Here is a 15,879-nt window from a genome sequence, read left to right on the forward strand (position 1 = left end):
CTATGCCCCCCACGCCTGCTCAGGCCTCTGCCTCCCAGCTCTCCCAGACCAGGTGTGCGTTTCACCATTTCCAGGGATATTTTGATTATTGTAATTTAGTAGCACACGCCATTACCGGGGTAAAAAAAAAAAGGGAGCTGCATTTACATATCAGGTGTGGGCCAGGTGCTGCCATGTTCGGCCCAGCTGAACTTCTACGCCACGTGCAGCTGAAGCACTGGAACGGCAACCAATGCGTGGCCCAGCCACGGCAAAAATGTGCCTTGAGAAATTTGAATATTATTGAAACAACAACCAGGGCAAAGGAACAGGCAGAAAAATGGGGCTTGGAGGGTAAGGCCAGCAGCTTTTCTTTTAATGTCTAGGGTGCTTTGGAAATGCTGCCATAAAACCATAGCAGAAACAGTGGGTGAGAAGTGTTTTGCGGGGAAAAAACTTAACACTTAAGTGAACAGGTGTAAAAAATGAAATTTCTCCCGAATTTGACTGCAGCATCGAACACTGCAACCAAAGACTGTTGCAGGTAGACCAGTTTTTGCCTGAAACACAAACATTTTAAATAAAGCACTTTTTAGCAGTTAAAAAAAAAAAAAAACCTGAGAACTGAGTGACACTGTTTATGTTTTATTCTCTCATATTTACACCAGTGAGCTCAGATTGTTGATTCATTCAAGTCAAGTAAAACTAAATAAAAATGTGTAATTGCTTCAGCGAAACGATGGTTCGCACTTTGAAGCTGGAAATAAACGCGACTGCACTGCGGTCCTCAGCTTTGTATTATTATTAATATTATTATTATTATTATTATTGTTGGTTAGCATTAGCGCCCTCGTGTGGCGCCTTGGCGACATTGCGGACACAAGGGGCTCCTGTACGGTACCGTGGTGCACAGCCAACCTCCCAGCGCACCTGGGCTTCAGCAGCAGTCCCTTAAATTCAAACACAGGTCAGACACTTGTTTATATCACTTTCATGTTGTCGTCAACATTGTAAAAATATCGTTGAAAATGTCACTTCATATATCTTGCATGTAGCCTAATTGTTTCTTTTTAATCACCCAGGAACACAGCCATTGGATGGTTCTGATCCAGACTCTAGGCAAAAAGAATGGTTAATAAATAACAACACAGTACTTACTACACTCTTCACACACACGAGTCTGTGTGTGAACGCACCACACTGCGGTTTCAAGCCAGTTAAGACAACCAGCTGCAGAAATAGAGAATTACAAGTAGAATTTATGACAAAAAAAAAAAAAACTTAAAAAGCACTTTATGAACGCACCTTTAATAATTTATACAAACTTTTGATTTATCATTTATGATCTAAATAGCGCTGTGTTGAGATCATCAGAAGGCTGGTGTTACTTAAGAAATATAATTTTTAGTTTTTTTTTTTTATTTTTTTGAGACTTTTCAGGGCAGAGTAAGTTACGACGAGCTTCATTTTTATGCGCCTAAAAAACTGTGATCCTCGGTATAAATCTCCAAACCCATTCCTGTCCTTATTACATAAAGGGTTAGCGCTCGAAAGATTCATACATTTCCCCTCATTCATTGCCATAATTTATAAAGAACTTTTTAAAAAGCACCCCTGTATTAACAAGCCGAATAATAATATCTTCTACAGAGGGCATTACGCATTGGATTGTGTGTAAAGTCGGATAATCGCATTCTAAACATTTTCCGCCTTTCTTTTCCTCATCGATGTTATTACTTATTGAAATTATGGAATATCTGTTGCCTGAAAATGTTCATGTTGGATCATAATGTGGGAAAAAATAGGAAAAAAAGCATATTTCTGAGCCATGCCCGTGATATTTAATTAGTATTGGGATGTGACTTCCAGAATAAATAGGAAAGAAATTATGCAGTTGTTTTTTTTTTTTCTTTTTTTTTTACTGGTGCACTTTATATAACATTATCTGCTCGGCCACGTACACTGAAAAAATAGACCGCGTGGAGTATCTGAAGACAAATAAGCAAGAAGAGGCGAGAGAACACGTATTTTTCTGCGGCGCTCTCTGAAGTCCATGAAAACACAAAGACGTCGTTTTGCGTGACTTTCTCTCGCGCTCTCGACACGCGCTGCGCTCCAAACAGCGGCACGTAGAGCCGAACGCTCCGCAGAGGCGCGGTCCTCGCGCTGCTGCGCGCGCTCGAGCTTCTCCCCTCCCGCGGCTGCGCTCGGCCACGTGCGGGTCACGGCACCGGCTCGACGCCCTCGCGCTCGCGCTCGCGCTCGGGCTGCAGGGAGCGAGAAGGACCTCTGGATGGCGCGAAGAGCCGTCTTTCCCGTGTCCTCGCGCTCGCACGGAAAGCTCGCGCTTTTGCGCGCTCAGATCAACATTTCCGTTCGCGACCGCCACATCAAGTCAAGTCCAATTCGGCCGAAATTGTGCAGTGAAATGTTACTTAAAAATGCACTTCATAAATAGCATAATAAGCTTTTGTAACATAAATGCTTAAGCGCATTAAGTGACTAAAATGATTCCATTTGTACCAAATTTGTACCAAATAGAATCTCTGTATAAAATGATGATCACCGTGCCCCTTTAGGATAATCTAATAATCAAAAATGTCATCAACCGCTTATTTATGACATTGTAGGTTGTTAATTTGCCCGTCATGTTCGTTGATCAGATCTGAGTAGCTTTTGTTTTTAACGTTGTCTTTGTTTTATATGTAAAATGAGCAGCCAGTGTAAATAACATTAAAAAGATACGATACAACGGCAGTCATTCCTACGCATCTCATCATTTCAAAGGCATATAAAACATACAATTATTGACTACTTTGATTTGACTACAGGTGTATGAGCATGATGGTTCGATTTGTCTACTGAGGGTATTAGAGTTAATCTTATTCACGATAATCTGCGTTCATTATTATTTACAAGGGAGTATTTCAGACGAGATTTTCTACGTGTGACAAATTTCTCTAATGATTAACATCGTAACTTTGATCATTCTGATAATTATTCTATAATTCTATGGCCCTGCATATAACCGATCATGAACTATGCATGTATGATCATCATTAGTATAGTAAGCAACATCTATAATCGTGTTAATTTTTCACATATTTAGGAATATATGCCGGCAAATATTGAGACTAATTATTGGTATTGTTGTTATTATAAGATATCGAATTATTTATAAGACAGATAATAACGACTGATGTTTTGGTGATTAATGTCATTTTAACTACTAAACGCTCGAGTAAGTTCTTTCACACCTAATAAAACTAAAGATGAGTGTAATTATCGTGCGGAGACAATAAACGGGCCAAAGCCACGAGCCGGACCGGGGGACAAAGAGGAACAAAGTTGGTCGAGGCGTCCGCAGCGCTGGATCACTTCTATTTCTCTTTCAGCGCAGCCGCACAACATCACATGTGTGACCGAAACGCTCGTCTTGTTCTTATGCGAATTTTACTGACCGACTCAACCTCTCAGCTTTTACCCACTGCAGGGCTGTTTTGTTATACAGTTCGCCCGCGTTTTCTGTGGTTTTATGAACGCCTGTTTACTCGTTCCGCAGCGGTCCGCTCCCAAACCACTTGGCTACTTCCCAAGTCTAGCGAAAAGGAGAATGGATTTTGAGTGCTATAATACTGTGCCGCACATGAAACATCTTATTGTATTATTTTGAACATAAAAAACAATGGATTTGCGTGTAATTGGCAACATTTTTTCTTTAAATTTTTTTTTGTTTGTTTGTTTGTTTATCGGACGCGCTAACCACGCAGCTCCGCTGAGATCCTCAGGTCAGTCAGCGGCGACAGTGAGTGACGAGTTCGGACGCAGTGACACGTGGAGCCCATGAGAGGGGTCACGCGTACAGTGCGCGCGAACCTCCGCCCGAGAACCTACATGTGGACTGTTATACTAACTCCATACGCATACGTCTCAGCCGAAGCTGCGATCGACTGGTATTTAAACATTTTCGGCATCGTAATCTATAATTACGACTGCAATTCATATTTTACTCGCATTTTAACCTAATTGTAAATACAGAATATGCACAATAACGGCAATTTCAAGGTAACAAACGAGTCAAAAAGCAGCTAGAAAGTTTTCTCACTGCAGACAGACCTCAGTACATGGACGCATATTTGGAGACTTAAGCAGATATGTTTTAAGAGTGACACTTTTCATTTTATTTTTATAAGATGATGAAGGCTCCCTTCATTCAATAATTATAGCGTTCAAAAACGATATTCTGTTCTTGCAGAACTTTGACTGACATTGACTGTTCATAAATACTTTTATTTTTATGTTGGCAAATGTACTTAGCAGAACACCCGCCTGATCCTTCCCAGGACTCTTCTTCATAAAGGAGCGCGGCGGATGAATAATTATTCTGCAGACACGTGTAATCTGAATTATGAGCCCCGTGAAGTTCAAGTTTTGGGATAAGAACCTGAAGCCCCTGTCCTGAACAGTCGTGCTCTTTGGGTTTTTGGAGCTCGCTGACATAGAGGTGACAAACCCCTGGACACAGCCTACCTCTGCTCTTCTGATGGCCTCATACAAACATGTGCACATGATTTAGGCAGCCGAGCGAATGTCACTCTGAGTGCAGATGAAAATGCGTCGTAAAATGTTCTGAAGAAATGGCCGACGACAGTGTGTGAAACGCGCTTTGACGTCAGTGGAGGTGCGGACAGGTCCACGGAGCGGTCCACGCAGTTAACCCACGGCGCGCCCGCCTTCCGACGCGCGCTGTCAAAAGCGGAGCTGCGCACTTCGAACGGGTGTAAAAAGGAGCGCGAAGGAGCTCACGTGCGCCTCCGCTCGCGCCCTGCCCGGGACAGAGGGCTTCCCAGCGCTCCCTGCATTTCCACAGCAAACAGGGGAGAAAAGGCACCCGTACTAACATTCCGGCGTTTCTACACTTTCACCTTTTCTCTTTCACACGTGCTTTACCTTGTTTTTCCGCCCTCTCGAAGTTTCCTCAAGTCCGCGCGAAGAGGAAGAAAAAAAAAAAAGTGACTCCGACGCCGATTTTGAGAAGGGTGCAGCGCTCCGCCTGTGTGGAAAAGTGGAGGTTCAGCGCGAGGCAAAGTTTGTGAGCGCCACCGACGCTTATTAGCAGTCATTAGTGATTATCTGCGAGTGAGATCTGCGCGCTCCCGCGCTTTCCCGCGCTCTTCCGCGCGCTCCAGTCCCTTGTGTCCTCCCGACCGTCGCAGCGCCGCCGCTCAGCCCTGGCATGGGGTTTGGGGGAGCTGGAGCTTTAAACATCTTTTTGCAGAACTTGGCACAAAATACTGTAAAGGCGTCTCTTCTGCCTTCCCGCGTAGACGTACGCTGGCAGAGCTCGGCGCAGCTCCGAATGGAGAACAAACCATTAGTGCATTAGGGTTACACAATTAAAACGTGTATTAAATTCGCTTTTTGCGCCTGAATAAAACATATAAGTAGACAATTAGTCAGGCGTTTGTTCATTAATAAGAACAGACGCGTTCTTTGTGTTTTACGCATTACTTTTGTGACATACTTTTTCAATTAACCGCAATCATAAAATAATAATTTCTTGAGTTTTTTTTTTTTTTTTTTTTTTTTCCTGTGTAGAGGAAGCAGTTTAATTAAAACACCTTTACTGGTTTAATGAGCCACGATTGCTGGCTTTGGTAACTATGAGGTTTAATATATCTTTTCTGGCTCTAAGTCCTAGATCATTATTTTTGCACTGTGCATGAAAGTAATGTAGGTACATCATGGGAAACGTTTAGGTCCCCATTCACTCTTCTGCGGGTCTCTGGGATGTTGACACTACTCAACAGTTCAGACTTGGTCATTTGCCAGCACTTTATTAAAACAGCAAGAGTTCAGGAATAAAAGGTTGAATCTGTGTGAACTGTATGATATAGTGTCCTCAAGAGGCAACACACAAACCTTTTACACATAAAAGCAGCCCCTAAATATTGTCTTTATCATGCTTTTTATTGGCTAAATTTATTTTCCCAGTTGCTGATGTTGACCATCTGTTTAACATACAGCATTCCTCTATGGTATATAGGCTAGGGCATGATTTATTACTAGTAACAACATTATAGGCCGGCTAGGGTCACTGTAACAGTGCATGTGGTCAAATCTAACTAGTGGCCAAATATGAAACATACATATTTTAAAAAAGAGGGTCACAAGGTGAAGCATTAAAAACAAACAAAAAAAAGTAAAGTTTTCAATATCTTAGCTTAGGTGACGGCAAATATTGTATACAGCTGACCGGGAAGCGTATAGAGCAATCCTGGAAACATATTCATCGAAAAGAGTTGTACACGACTTCGTGTATCTAGATCTCTGTACGCTTGTCAAAATATGAGAATGAGAAGATAACTGCAATCAACTATTGTTCACATTTGCAATTGTGCAAAACAACCCACAAATTATGCTGATTAATTTAAACTTTTGAGATTAGTGTATTGTGATTCAGATTAGAAATAACCACATATGTAGGTTAAAAGACAGTTCTGCAAAGTCTAGCCAGGTTCAAAATTGCCTGTCAAATGATCTACTTCAATTTCTGTTAGCGTACAAGATTCTCTTCATTAGCCCAAGGTTTCTTTCATGCCAAGTTTCTCTACATCTTGCTTTACCGTCTAATGGGCCAATTCAATCTTTGCACAGAGAAGTCCTTAGCCATTAAATTTATTTATTTTCTCCACCATCTGGATACAACTTTTCATCTCAATATATAAGACAAAAAAAAATTACGGAACTACTTCTCATATTTATCAATGTTTGCTGGGAAACCACCCTCCGCCACTGATCAACTTACATAAGAATGCTACTACTGATGAAAATTCAGTCTACCTGTAAAACCAATTTAATGTATGACTGCTGATCGCTCCTTAAATTTATGTTTAATAAAGCTTCATATTCATGCTTTTTTACATATCATATTTTGGCCAAAACTGCGGAGAAGGTGTGGCAGACCTAGGAAGTAAAGTTTTTAATTTAAAGGGCAAGAGACCCCTTTTCTGTAAAACTTTTTCAAGTTTGGGTTCATAGAAGTTCAGAGTTTTGTATGACTTTTTAAGGGAAAATATGAATAAATTATGCTATCAAAATTTTAATTCTTCACATCTTAACTCTGGAAATAAATGCTGAATATAGTAGATTGTTTTCTTAACTTTATTGGACTTTTCAACAGTGCCATCAGACAAAATAGTCATATCATAATCATGAGAATAATGAACATTTTAGTTATCTTGATTGTTATTTGATAAAATATAACGTTATGGGTTATACACCTTTGACTGAACATAATAATATTTTTGCTTTTCTCTCAGTGAGAAAATTATATATTTTTTCTCCTTTCTCCACTTATAAAAGCTTTATGATTGATGAGTAGCAAACAAACAGCTTTTGTTAAATATGAAAAAACAAAAAAGTTTTTAAGGCCAGACTACTCAGATGATGTACCATAGTTATGAGCAGAATTTAGAATAAACAAATGCAATTTACTGTGATGTTGTACAGATTAGTTTAAATTACCTTTTACATATTTAATATTAAGAATGGAGATATCAGAATGAATGACCTTTGCATGTAGCTGCTATGCAAATAATGAACCAAACCATGGAAATGTTTTCTACACCTAGTTATAATACAGGTACGTCTTAAAACGCCCAAACAAAATCTTCTGCAGGACATCAAGATTATCAGAAAGTGACCTGTAATATCCAAATATTTTGTATAGAGTACTTTTGCTACTAATAAGCCACAACCCTTTTCAGTAAGGTTTCCTGCACCAGTGGCCTTAACAGTTCCTTGTGAAAGAGAGCTAATTATTATGTTACCTCTCAGACATAAATATTTGCATAGAACCAAAACATTTTATGGCATGTTCATAAAATATTATTCAGAGAGCTCACATTATTTTTTAATTTGTGTAATTTTGATTTCACTAACAATAGACACTGTTTGCGTGTAGCAAGTTCAGTTCAAGTTTTAACTTAGTTTTCTCTTGAAAGTACTACAGAGTTTTTAAGACTGTATCTCTTTAGTTATATGCAAACAGTATCATTTGTAACCATTAGCAAAGCATCTCTAATGCTAGTGTCTCTGCCATGCATCTCCGTGCATGTTTTAGTAAGACCAGAATGGAGAAGGTGATATGAATTTAATCTAAAACTGCACTATTTCAAATGTCATTCAGAATTTATTGTGCTGGGGGAGGTTGCAATGAGAAGCTGCAAAATAAACTTCCTTCATGTGTGAGAAATCATGAGCATAATAAAAGTACACAGTGAATCCCAATCATGTGAAGTGCAAAGGGTTCCAGAAAAGCAGAATGGTCCCCGTTACTGACTTGAGGGAACATCATTTCTTCAGGAAAATAAATTTCATTTCATTCACATGCGAGATCATAAATACATTTTGCTTTACTACATGCCATCATTGAGTGGAATCTTTTCTTCTGTTACTGTAAAGTTTTACTTCAAAAATGCAAAGTGTTTCACTTTTCCAGCAGGAGTTTCTTAGTTGAGTGTGAAAAACGAGAAAATTAATTTTTTTTGTATTCAAAAATGGAAATATCAACAATATAACATTTTGTATTATTATCAATAAGAAATAAAATGTAAAGGTGTAGGTAGTAGGTCTTTTGTCGGGCTGTGACTATGTTTAGACACTATTAAAAAGCTCTAACTATCCGCTCTGACTAATTACACGACTAAAGCATAACTACGTGTTTACTAAACTTTTTCTAAACTGCGCGACTAACGCGCCGTTACTTGGGAGAAGTTGTCAGCAGCGCGTGACATTTTCATCACCTTTTTTTTTCCCGAAAATCAAGGCAGTGAGTGATGCTGAAATAACTCCAGGTTAAACACCGGCCCATACAGCACGCGTTCATCAGAAAGAAAGGGAAGAACATGTTGGGCACGGATGTCCCCGCAGTCGCAGCACGTGGAGAAACTGACTGAGAAATAATAATTGCGAGCGCAGTTCGCTCCATGAGAAGAAGCGCACTTGACTCGTCCTGCGTGGCGCGCTACGGCAGAGCCTCCACACTGAGCAGAACCACACAGCCGTCAAAACAAAGGCAATGAAAGCACGGCCAAATGTGCACCTCGCTCGGTACAGTACAGTACAGTACAGCACCGCACCGCGATCCCGACCCTGAGCGCTTTTTACCGGGCGCTGCGGCGCGCATCCGACGGACTCACACAAACACGAGCTGCGGTACAAGGCGCGTTCCCGTCGCTTCCGAGCGGTCAGTCAGAGGCGCACAGTGGGCTCCTGCGCGCTGCCCGTGAGTTAAGAAACTCCCCGCGGCGGCCGTACGACCAGCAGCAGCCTCGGCAACAGCAGCAGCGGCCCTGCGACTGACCTGCGCTGGTTACGCGGCATCGCGAAGCGGCGGGCAGAGCGGCTGCGGACAATTGACGCTTCCCTCGCGAACAGCTGTGTGAGCTCGCGCCACCGGTAGCCCACTCACGTATGAGGATGAGGGGAAAAAAAAAAAAAAAAAAGCCATAAACTGACACAAGAGCGCGATGACAACCTTCTGTAGACCATGGACTTTAGACAGAGCCAATAGGAAGAAAAAAAAAAAACTTAGAGTGTAGGATTCTTTGCCGGTTGGTATATATTTACGTTGTTGTAAAATCGCGCACTCGGTCGCGCGTGGCAGCGCTCCCCCCTTCTTCTGCACGATGCACGCGGACGGAGCGCGCTGCAATTCTGCAGCAATGTGCAGGAGGGTGGGGGGGGCGAAGAAACTTCACTTTCCGGCTCGGGAGCCGACAGGCAGGACTCACTGGTGTCTGGCAGGCGTCTTCGCTAGCTTTGCTTTGCCAGCACGGCTCGGCTTGGGAGGAGAAGGCGAGGAGGCGCTGCGTGGGCACTGCGTGGGTTCCTGCGTGGGTCATCGTGCAGATCGCTGCGATTGCGGAAACGAACGTGCGGGACTCGCCGGATCGATCGCAACTTGTGCACAAAGTCTGACAGACCGAGCAACAGACGTATAGAGTGTGTGTCGAGAGCCAGCCAGCTCTGCCAAGCCTGGACCGCTGTCAAACAGCGAGGAGGAACGAAAACACTCACTGCAAATCTTGTTTTTTTTATTTTTTTGTTCTTTCTGATCGGAATTAAAGACTAGGGGGCCGGAGCAATTGGTCAGATAGTGTTTGTTCTTGGTTCCGTTAAAACAGCAGCGGCAGCAAGTTGTGCGACTTTTTTTTCCACCTTAAAATAAATCAAAACGGTGGCTGAAAATGAAGCACTTCGTCTCAGCATTGTAAAGTTTCTAACGTACACTTTACATGGCAATGGTACGTGCGAATTACACGTTCGTCTGTTGATTTAAACAGATTTTTACTTTGCATTGTAGATGCCAAGGGGCGAAGTGAAAGGTAGGATATAGCAAGATGTGCTATGGTCGGAAATGATGTGCTCGCGGTGCAGCTATTGCACCAAATCCTTGTTTTCTTATTATTTTAACAAGCTGGTGCCGAGAGAGAAAGCTGTGAGATCGTTAGTGGACCCTTGACAAGTATATTGTGGTATCTAGACCGAGAGAAAACGATCGCGTGAGAAAATACTGCAAAAATATAAGCGCAAATTCTGCAGTGTGGTCCGGCAATAGCCCTCAACCTAGTAATATAGTAGAGTCGAACGGGTCCTCTCGGGGGGCGACTGACGGGACGGCTGTCCAATAGGGTGGGCAATAGGCTTTAAATGTCGGATTATTGTCCAATCAGAAATATGCTTTTGTAGAACAGGCTGGATCTGTCTCTGCAGAGGGTTATCTCGACTCCGCAGTTCTCGTCGTACAATTCAACATGTCAAATTATAGTAACTTCGCTGGAAGTTGAACAGAGAGTGTGAAACCATTTCCTGGCCGTTAGTTTAGGTTTGAGAATTATCTGAAGAATTCACCTTTAGTGGTGGGGTTATTTTGTCTTACTAAAGACACACATGCTTTCGTTTAACTACGCTCCAGTTCTGATCCTTTAATAAAACTATTTAGAATTTTTACCCTAAATTTAGTTTAGATTTGCTTACCTCGGTCATAACAAAGATATAATAAGATCTCCAACCTGTAGGAATCATTTTCAGCCGCATAAATTAGGTAGGTTGTTGTTATTGCTGAAAGCACTTGAGTCATATCATGATTTATTACCTGATGGTGGCCAAGATTAAGTAATATTTCATTGGCTTTATGTAAACCTACTCCGGGATGAAAATAATAAAACAGCAGGACTAAGATTTGTTCTTTAAATAACATTTGGCTCACATTATAGATTAATTAAACATTATCCTGTCCCTAAATGACGTCTTTACTTTGAATTGTGATTTTTACGTTTCGTAGTAGTAATTATGCTGGCGATAGCGGTATTATAGTATTTTATTAAACTACAAGTCCCATGTAGACACCGTGCGCATGCGCACTGACGCTCCGTCTTATCAGTTGCGCCCGAGGCTGTAGCGTAGTGAAGACGGCAGCACACATGCAGGGCTACCGCTAACAGCGGGGTTTGGTTTCTGACCGTTTTCTAGAGGGCGCCCAATTGACTTCTCTTTGTCGCTACATTTCCCAAGTTGTACAAGGCCAAGGAAGAGCACGGCGCAACACAAATCCAAGAAGTCAGAGTGCACAGCATAGAATTTCTTCATAATACGGTTTTTAAGGATAAGTGATGTAAAAATCGGTGTCGTTTTAAACCAACGTCACAATCTAGGTGAATCATTAATTTCCCCAAATTCCTTACCCAGCTCCACGAATTAAAACGTCGTGGCATTGTCACAGTAGTAGACCACAATAATTACGGTTCTGCCATGAAGTATGTTACAAACAATTATCCTGGTAACACTCGATTATTATCCTTGTAAGCGTAATATAGATATGACTGAAAACTGTGGTGGCATGAAAATCCGAGACTATTTTATTATAGAGAACAAGAGCTAAGAAATGTGCGAGCCGGAGATTGTCCGTGGCCTCTCTGGGACTGCGGGTACACGGTGCATCAAAGGAGCCTTTGTCACATAATGATATGCATGACTTTGGGAGAGTGATTAGTTAAGTCTTTGTACAGTTTTTATCACATAGAATTCCGTGGGGGCATCTGTGTGGCAATGTTAAGTTTTGTTCACAACACACTTTTTGCGCTGTTTCATGCTTAATGTTTTGTTCTATTGAACGCCTTATTTCCTTGTCTGGGCGCGTGGAGTTTGTCAGGACTCAGGAGTATCGTGCGGCAGCCTGCAGGCTGGACACTCTTCATCTTCGCATTGCTTTGCGTTTGAAATTCTTAGGATACGCTTACTGATACGAAAGAGTCGTGGTTCGTTATTGTTGCACCGAACAAGAGGAAGAAAAAGAAGTGAATAAACAAGACAGGAGAAAATATAGAGTCAGAGTGCAGACCGGCTCACAGCAAGTGTCCAACACTTTAAAAAAAAAAAAAAAAAAAAAAAAAAGTGGGCAACGTGGAAAAGTCCGTGGCTTGTCGGGACATACCGTACGGGAAAGTTTAAAGGTTTCTACCCGAGGGGCGGTGTGTGTTGTCAGGGGTGTGTGCTGCCCGCATCGCCGTCCTAAGGTTTAACCTTTACTAATACAGTACTCCTGTTGCTGTATGGGCGCCTTAAAGAGAACCTAAAGGAAGGGAACGGGACCGAACCGAACTGCTCTCACATGGCATGTGACATGATGGGCTTCCACTGTCGCCTGCAAAACGCGATTGCGTGACAGAGCAAAGACGCCCGAGCAGCACCCGGGAGCGGTTAAACGCTTTAATTCTTGATCTTTTGGACTGGACGAGCGAACGATTTGCCGCGATAATTATATGGCCTCAGTTTATTAACTTTCAAAAGCAAAGTCACGTTCCATACGGCGCTTCTCGACGCAGGTCGCGCTAGTTCGTCACGGTGCAGCGACACCTCCGAAGACCCCGCGCGCACGTTTAAAGAACGTTGTTGCAACGTTACGTTTCTCATTTTCAGTCTGCGCTGGATAACGGAGACGCTAAGCAAAGAGAGGAGCCCGGGCGTGCTGTCCTCCTCCTGGCATCGTGGTTAAAAGTGAAGTGGTAGCTTAGGGTCGAACACAGGAGGAGGAGAAGGTGGCTCGTCGCTCTGCTGCCTCGGACCGACACAGAAGCCGGGATGTTTGTTTAGCTTCTCCGCCGACGGGAAAGAGAAGGCAAAAGACACGGTGACTGTCCGTTGTGAGCACGCCGCGCTCTCACGGATATTACTGCGTACCGCCCTCACATCTCGCGGTCTCACTTTGCACTAAATCAAAGGGACGCCGCGCGGAGTTGGCAGCGCCGCTCAGCCACCACATGCCTGCAATGCTCCCGGTTAGAGCGCGCGGGTTGCACGGAGAACCGCGGTGCTTTTCAAAATCGGCACTTCAACTGAATTGTGGAGAATACTAGTTGTTTTTTTTTGTTTTTTTTTTTAATTCTTGCAAGCCGGTGGTGCGGCGACTCAACGCACTTGCATTTTTTTATTTATTTTTTCATCGCACGTTCGCGACCCTGCAGGGCATCCAGTTACGTGCTCCCGGACTTGACTCGGCTGTTGACTATGCCGCTGGTGAAAGTTGCGCGCGCGCCGGCGAAGGGACCCCTCCGCCGCCCGAGCAGCTGAGTACAGTAGACGCGCGCGGGGAGTTCGAGCCGTTGTAACTCGAGGCGGGGTTAAAGTTCAGCTCTATGGAGCGCCGGAGCGCCGCTCGCGCTTCGCAGAGTTGGAAATGTGAAAGCAAGAAGCGGGCTTGATTTTTTTCCTCCCTCTCTCCCTTCTCTCTCTCTCTCTCTCTCTCTCTCTCTCCTTTTTTTTTTTTTTCTTTTCACACACACGTACACATACCCACATACACACTGACACGTACATTTACACACACATGCATACACCTCACTTTAACATACATAACACGAAAACACAGGCTGCACGCACACGCGCGCGCGCACACACGTTATAACAATACAGAGCAAAAAAAAAAAAAAAAAAAAAAAAAAAAAAACACAGGAGACATGTACTCCCCGCTATGTCTGACGCAGGTAAGTGCGACTTTTCCTCTGTAATCGGTGAGACGTGGGCTGGTGGTGCGCGTGGGTCCTGTCTCCGGCCGTGGCGGGACACCGGTGACGGGGGGCGAGACGCGCGCGGTTCTGTGTGACAGAGGCGTCCGGGTGAAGCGGCACATGGCGGACGGCGGTCGCCTCCTCACACGCACCGTGTGCTGTCACGTATCCGGCGTGTGTCCAGTTACACCTTGGGCGCAATAACACGGAATGACACAGCGCGAGTGTAGTTTGCACTGAGTGCACTTTACCGTAGTATATCTGTCGTCTGTATAGTACTACACCAGCCTCGAAGCAGTGCAGCAGCAGCAGTCGTCAGTCGTGCCATGCTTGAAAGTTTACTTTCAAGAATTAGCGAAGACACGGTAGTGTCATTTCCTCGATTTAAACTATTAAATGCCTCATCCAGCGTTTCACTCGCAGATGTTTTTCGTGCGTGTTTCGGTACGCGAAGTCGTCGCGTGTTACGTTTTCGCTTAAAAACCCGGTGCGAAATCGATTCGTGTGCATTTCTCAGGTTAACATCAATGTATCAGCCCGTGCACAAACTTTCTTTGTTTTCTTTTCTGGGGTTTGCACCTCACACTTAACAACAACGCTAACTTTATTATATAAATCAATGTGAGTTCGTTGCTGTGTGCGACTTAGTTGAGTCGAGCGGTTTCGCAAGCGGCGACGAACGGCGCGTTTCCGCGAAATAAAACGCTCGGCGCCGCGTCTGTGAATCACGAAACGCCGGCTTCTTCTGTTGGTAACATATTCCAAATATGAACTTTGTTGTCTTTTTATTTCTGCGTGTGGCGGTGAGTCCGATCTGAATCCGCAGCGCGATTCGCAGCGTCCCCCTAACGCGTCACTCTCCTTTTTCCAGAATAACTTTTAGAGAGCAGAGATTTATTTAAAAAAAAAAAAAAAAAACGTGCGATGGCTCGTCATCCTTCGGGAGCATCATGAATAAAGCAAGAAGCGGCACTATTACTATTACAAAACAATGTGGTTTTTGTACGAAGTAGGAGATCGAGTGGCAGCGGGACTAACTCAGTTACTCTCAGCTCGCGTGGATGTCAAAGGCCCTTCGGCTTCGCAGAGGAACTGGGTCCGAGTCGCGCCTCCTTTCCTCTCTCAGTTTGTCTGCTCCAGTCCTTCCTTCCCTCTTTAGTTGCTTCCTAAACGTGCGAGACACTGAACGAGAGGAAAACACACCATCATGAACGTGACTCTGTCCGGTCCGACGACGGGAGAGCACGCTGGGGCTCGGGGGTTAGCTGAGGTGACAGCCCGGCCGCACGGATAAATTCGTATTGTCATCATTAACATCAGCATTTGTTATTATTATTATTATCATCATCATTATCCTTTAAGTAGCTGACGTCTCTGTCTAAATCGGCTTGGAGTGCTAGATACTCCACTTACAATGATTTACCCATTTATAAGGCACGGTGTTCTTAATGTATCGATTCAGGGTAAGTACCCCAGGGTAAGTACCTTGATCAAGGGTACGTAATAAACATAAATAACATATTTTACCAGAAACTGAACATGATTTTTAATTGTAATATTTAATTCCCTTTGGACCTATTGTTTACATTGCATCGCATATATCATCACTTAGGTCACATTTTTATGTGATGTATGAAGGAGACTGTTCAGCTCAGTCAGTTGGAGCTGTACCACAAATATTGTATGCTTGGGCTTATTAATTGCATAAAATAATTTAAAACACACGTTGCTATTTAATTAATATTTTGCAGAAAGTACCAGTTTTAGGGTTAATTTTCAACCGTGTTATGTGAGGGAAGAGGATTTTATATTACACCATCTTTTTTAT

The 15,879-nt window shown here is 43.2% G+C and overlaps 1 protein-coding gene across 11 annotated transcripts in view; it reads left to right on the plus strand.

Annotated features, from left to right (window-relative positions):
- The first annotated feature begins 9,688 nt into the window (after positions 1–9,688).
- Positions 9,689–15,879, plus strand: part of nfia (nuclear factor I/A) — a 112,567-nt gene continuing 106,376 nt past the window's right edge. For 5 of the 11 annotated variants that reach the window (XM_018726775.2, XM_018726781.2, XM_018726779.2 and 2 more), the window contains exon 1: positions 13,859–14,027. In XM_018726775.2, coding sequence (XP_018582291.1) covers positions 14,001–14,027 — 27 coding nt within the window. In that variant the 5' untranslated portion in view covers positions 13,859–14,000. The other 6 variants (XM_018726774.2, XM_018726776.2, XM_018726780.2 and 3 more) reach the window with 2 other exon arrangements.

This window comes from Scleropages formosus, chromosome 9 (genome assembly GCF_900964775.1).
Source record: "Scleropages formosus chromosome 9, fSclFor1.1, whole genome shotgun sequence".
Lineage (NCBI taxonomy): Eukaryota > Metazoa > Chordata > Actinopteri > Osteoglossiformes > Osteoglossidae > Scleropages > Scleropages formosus.